This window comes from Pectinophora gossypiella, chromosome 19 (genome assembly GCF_024362695.1).
Source record: "Pectinophora gossypiella chromosome 19, ilPecGoss1.1, whole genome shotgun sequence".
Taxonomy (NCBI): Eukaryota; Metazoa; Arthropoda; class Insecta; order Lepidoptera; family Gelechiidae; genus Pectinophora; species Pectinophora gossypiella.
In genome coordinates, this window is record NC_065422.1 from 2230954 (window position 1) to 2236612 (window position 5659).

The 5659-nt window shown below is 44.6% G+C and overlaps 1 protein-coding gene across 1 annotated transcript; it reads right to left on the reverse strand.

Annotated features, from left to right (window-relative positions):
* Positions 1-2175: 2175 nt before the first annotated feature.
* Positions 2176-5443, reverse strand: LOC126375546 (uncharacterized). Its single transcript, XM_050022525.1, has 2 exons — positions 4259-5443; positions 2176-3887 (listed from the first exon to the last, which is right to left on the reverse strand). The coding sequence occupies exons 1-2, from the start codon at positions 5228-5230 to the stop codon at positions 3882-3884; spliced, it is 978 nt and encodes a 325-aa protein (XP_049878482.1). The 5' UTR covers positions 5231-5443; the 3' UTR covers positions 2176-3881.
* Between the last annotated feature and the right edge of the window lie 216 nt (positions 5444-5659).

Genomic DNA, 5659 nt, shown 5'->3' on the forward strand with positions numbered 1-5659 from the left:
AGGACAGTCTCACAAAGTGATTTCGACAATGTCCCCATCGGGAATCGAACCCGGACCTCCAAATCGTGAGCCTAACGCTCTAACCACTAGACCACGGAGGCTGTTACACATAAACTAAACTATATTAATTAAAAAGCCCGCCTCGCATCGTATAACATAAATAGCCTATATATATACGTCCCACTGCTGGGCACAGGCCTCCTCTCAAACAACTGGAGGGGGTATGCAGCATACTCCACCACGCTGCTCCACTGCGGGTTGCGGGCTGCGGGTTGGGTTGGTTACCTATATTTCTTCTCCTTATTTCGATCTAATTAATAATGAGTGGGTGGAAGATGTGTTGTGTCTGAGTGTAAGTAAGGGTCATGATTTTACAGCCAAAAACAAAGATAAAACTATTTTTTTTTTGGGAAACGTAGCCTGAAAAGAGACAGCTAGTGTCTGTATAAAAAGTATAATTCATATTCAAATTCATATTCATTTATTCCTTGTAACAACTTTACATTGTGTTGGAAATTGGAAATAAAAAATAAATAAAAACAAGCTTAAACTACATTACAATCTAAAACAACAGTGGGACTATAACTTACTTAAAATATACCTAACAAACTATTACAACAAACACATACAATATCAAAATAAAAAAATAAAAATATCTTACACTTTAAACTTACACTAAAAACAATGTCGATGTTGTTTATATTCCTCAACGCTGTAAAAACAATTCTCCAGCAAAAAGAGTTTAAGATAATGTTGGTTTTATAATGGTGCTAATTCCTGTAAATACTGTAATGTCCTGGGTAACGCCAGCTAGTCCTTTGGGGGCAGACAGGGAACAGCAATGAAACGCGCCTAGTTCGTTCAACGATTTATTCCGAACTGCCACTATAAACTATTACCCTCTTTGTTCACAACTTATTATAATACATAATTCTACCTACATTACACTCCTCCACACTAAATCATTACTAACTATTAATACCTACTAAAATTATGATAACACACTTAATTAACCGCTTAAACTAAAGATAACAATTGACAACTTAATCTAACACTATTACAATTTAAAACTTATATCTAGGAGGTTTATTTAAACGACACTGTCTCTGAGGTCGTGTCCGAGGTGATACAGGGACAGGGGTGGTAGGCGAGGCAGGTTGTTCTACAGCAGTAAACTGCTTTTCTGGAGTATGAAAACGTTCATCATCTCCCGCCTCCGCTTCGGCCTCTGTGCCCACCGGTGTCACCGCCGCTGACGCCGTGGGCGCCGCCTCCGTTGACTGCTGCGACCCGTCCTCTCTGTCCACCGAGGAAATGTCATCCGAACCGTTATTAATTCGTCTGACGTCTCCTGTACCTGATGGATAAACTAATGAATTCCTAGACCTACGCCTTAGCTGGTCGACATGTCTATGTAACACATTTCCACTACAGTCGGTAACATTATAGTCAGTACCACCTAACCTGTGCGCAACTTTACCGGATTGCCATTTCTCCCTTTTTAAGTATTGTCGATACCATACGTCCTCTCAAAATGCCTATTGGATCCTCCCGCTGCGTCTACCTGACGACGTTGATTTTGTTGTACTTTAGATTCTCGATCAGGTTTTAATAAATCTAACCGTGTACGTAGACGCCTTCCCGTTAACATCACAGCTGGACTTTCCCCTGTCGAGCAATGTTCCGTGTTACGATAGTGCATTAAAAATGTATTTAATGACTCCTGTACTCCTACACCTTCTAAAACAGCTTTTTTTATAACTGTTTTTAGAGTTTTAACAGCGTTTTCAGCTGCCCCATTTGATGATGGATGATAAGGCGCCGTAAAAATATGCTCAATTCCATCCGCTTTTAAAAAGTCTTCGAATTCGCTACTCGAAAATGGTGGACCATTATCGCTGACTACCTGTTTAGGTATACCCCATCGGGCCCACAACTCCCTCAGCTTCCCAACCGTGGTACCAGCGGCCGTGCTAGGAACGTGAAAAACTTCCATCCACTTAGACATAGCATCAATAACTACTAAGTAAAGTTTACCATAGATGGGCCCCATGAAGTCCAAATGTAGCCTAGTCCATGGGCGGGCCGGCCACGGCCAGGGCCGCGGCGCGTGCTGCGGCGGCGCGGCCGCGTGCGCGGCGCACACGGCGCACGCGCGGCACACGCCCTCCACCGCCTCGTCTATGCCTGCCCACCACACGTAACTACGTGCTAATGCCTTGGACTTCACAATGCCCATATGAGGCTCATGTAATATATCTAAGACTTTACCTCGACAACCCTCGGGAATGACCACCCTATGGCCCCACATAAGACAACCCAATTCCTCGTACAACTCTGTTTTCCTGTTAAAATACGGTTTTAAGCCATCAATGTCGCACTGCTCGGGCCAGCCATCTCGTACGTAATTAAGTACCCGACTTAATATGTTGTCCCTACGAGTCTGCTTTTTAATTTCATTATAGTCTAATAACATCGCCTGTTGCGCAAAATGTAAATAAGTCTGTTCCGGAACTTTCCCGTAACTATTTTCAACCGACTTTAAAGGTAATCTCGATAAACTATCTGCACAGTTGCTCTTAGTATTGACATATTCAATATCATAACGGTAAGCGGACATGATGATCGCCCAGCGCTGCATCCTACTGGCCGTCATAGTAGGTATGCCTGTATTCGGACCAAAAATCGACACGAGCGGTTTGTGATCCGTACGTAGTATGAAATGCCTCCCGTACAAGTACTGATGGAATTTCTTTATGCAATAAATAATAGCAAGCGCTTCTCGGTGTATTTGTGAATAATTCTGTTCGGCGCTAGTCAATGTTCGAGATGCGAAGGCGACCGGGCGCTCCCCGCGCGGCCCGTCCGGCTGCGTCAGCACGGCCCCCACCCCGCGCGCGCTCGCGTCACATGTTGCTATCAATGGCTTACTAGGGTCGTAATGAGCGAGAATTTTTACGCTAACAAGTAATTGTTTTACCTCCGAGTAGCTGCGCGCACAATCCGCATTCCAATTCCACTCCACACCTTTTCGTAACAATTGATATAAGGGACACAATGTTGAACTAAGATTCCTAACAAACCTTCCGAAGAAATTAACCATGCCGAGAAAAGATCTTAACTCGGATACGTTACTTGGTTGTTCCATTTTCACAATAGCTTCGATTTTTGACCTGTCCGGCTTTATGCCGTCTCTAGAAACCACATAACCGAGATAAGTTACCTCTTCGGCCAGAAATACACATTTACTTTTCTTTAATTTCATTCCATTATCCAATAAACGTTGAAAAACCGTTTGTAAGGCCTGTAAATGTTCCATTCGGGATTTACCGCCAATTATTACGTCATCTAAAAATACTTGCACATTAGGTATACCGCTCAGTACATTAGTCATGATACGTTGGAATATGCCTACACTTGAAGCTAATCCATACACTAATCTATTATATTGGAATAAACCTTTATGCGTGTTTATCACCGTGTACTTTTTAGATTCATCCAATTCTATCTGATTGTACGCTTGTGAGAGGTCAATCTTGCTGAAAAACATATTTCCGTTTAAATTTACCAATACATCTTCAATTTTTGGCAATGGATAACGGTCGACCAGCAAAGACGGGTTTAACGTAGCTTTATAATCCGCGCAAATCCTAAGGGATCCATCAGGCTTATTAATAGGTACCAGAGGCGAGGCCCAGTCGGAGCAGTCAACGGGCTCGATGACGCCGGCGCGCAGCATGGCGTCCAGCTCGGCGTCCACTCTCTCGTGCAGCGCGTACGGCAGCGGCCGCGCGCGGTGGAACACCGGCGTCGCCCCCTCCCGCACACGCAAGCTCGCCTTACCGCCCCTGTATCGCCCCAGACCTCCCTCGAATAACTCCTTAAACCTGTCAATCAAATAATTAATGTCTTCATCCCCTTGTTTACTATTTTTACCTAGCACAAAATTACATGAAAATTGTGGTATGTCAATTTTAAGTTCGGCCAACCACTGCCTACCCAACAGGGATGTTGTGCCGCCTTTTATAATAAATAACTCTAAATCTTTCTGTTGACCATTATAACTGACAGTTGGTTTTATAATTCCTAACGGCTTAACTTGTGAGCCATCATAAAACTTTAAGATAGTATTATCACTCTCAATAGTAATGTTTGAAAAATATTTGTCATAAGTTTGTTTACTAACGCAGGATATGGCCGTTCCTGTATCAACTTCCATTTTAATAACGGTATTATTTATACATACAGGTAAACTTACAGATTTATAATCATTCAGACTCAAGTGATGCAATTCCTCCTCAATGTCCCCGCCGACCTCCTCGCTTGTTTCGCGATCGGCGTCTGCGAAATGCAGTCCGCCTCGCGCAGCTCCGCGACGAGGCGGTCCCCGCAGCGAAGTCGGTGCGCCCCACTCCGGGCATACCCGCCGCAAATGTCCTGTGCGCTGGCACTTGCTGCACACATAATCTCTAAAGCGACACGTCTCAAAGTTGTGATTTTGAGCCCCACAAGCACCGCAACCGTTGCCATGTCGCTTGTCTCCGCCATAAAAGCGTCGCGCTGGCGTTTTTGTACCACCGCCAACCGCCACCGGGCATGCTGCGCCCGCAGCGGTCCCGCCCGCACGCCGAGCCGCCGGCGCCGTACCGCGTGCTGGCGATGACGCAATCGCATGAACTGCGCCCGCTTCACTACCTGTCGCTCGATTCTCCTCCACTACCGCTGAATCCCTTTCTGCTGCTTCCAATGACGTCGCTAGTTTGACCGCTTGGTTAAAAGTCACCGTGTCGTCCTCAGCAAAAAGCCGTTGACGTATGACGTCACTTCGTAAGCCGCACACGAACTGGTCCCTCAGATTTTCACCCAGATTTGCCTCGAACTTACAGTGTTTAGACAATCTTTTTAACTCCGCCACATAAACAGCTATGTTTTCTCCGGCATTCTGTCTCCTTTGTCTATACCGATACCGTTCCGCTAGTGCCGAGGGGGTAGGTTGCAGATGTTGTCTCATTAATTCATCTACCTTCTCAAATGTTAAATCGGCTGGTTTCGTCGGGCTTGACAAGTTTTCCAACAATTCGTATGCTTCGTCACCCATGGAAGCAATTAATATCGGCAGCTTCATATCGTCCTTTACTGTGTTCACTTTGTAGTACATTTTTAACCGCTCGACGTACGACGACCATGAGCCGACCTTGACATTGTACTCGCTCAATTTACCGATCGACATTTTATCCGCACAGATATACCGTAACCGCACAACACACACGTAGGTAAACACACTCGTCGCCAAATGTAATGTCCTGGGTAACGCCAGCTAGTCCTTTGGGGGCAGACAGGGAACAGCAATGAAACGCGCCTAGTTCGTTCAACGATTTATTCCGAACTGCCACTATAAACTATTACCCTCTTTGTTCACAACTTATTATAATACATAATTCTACCTACATTACAAATACCATCTAATTTTATTTTAAGTTATATCTGTCATTTTCTTATCCGCCGAAAAGGAAAGGGACGGGTAATCGACAAGCATAAAATTTATGGAACACACGTCAATTTTAAGCACAAATCTAAACCAACCGTCTAAAAATTTTACATCCGTCAATAACCCGATATAGTTAAGTAGACAGCACGTCAAACGGATTGCATACCAGCG

Excerpts from the sequence above, each read along its gene's own strand:
- LOC126375546 (XM_050022525.1), bottom strand. The coding sequence starts at position 5,230 with ATGTCGATCGGTAAATTGAGCGAGTACAATGTCAAGGTCGGCTCATGG.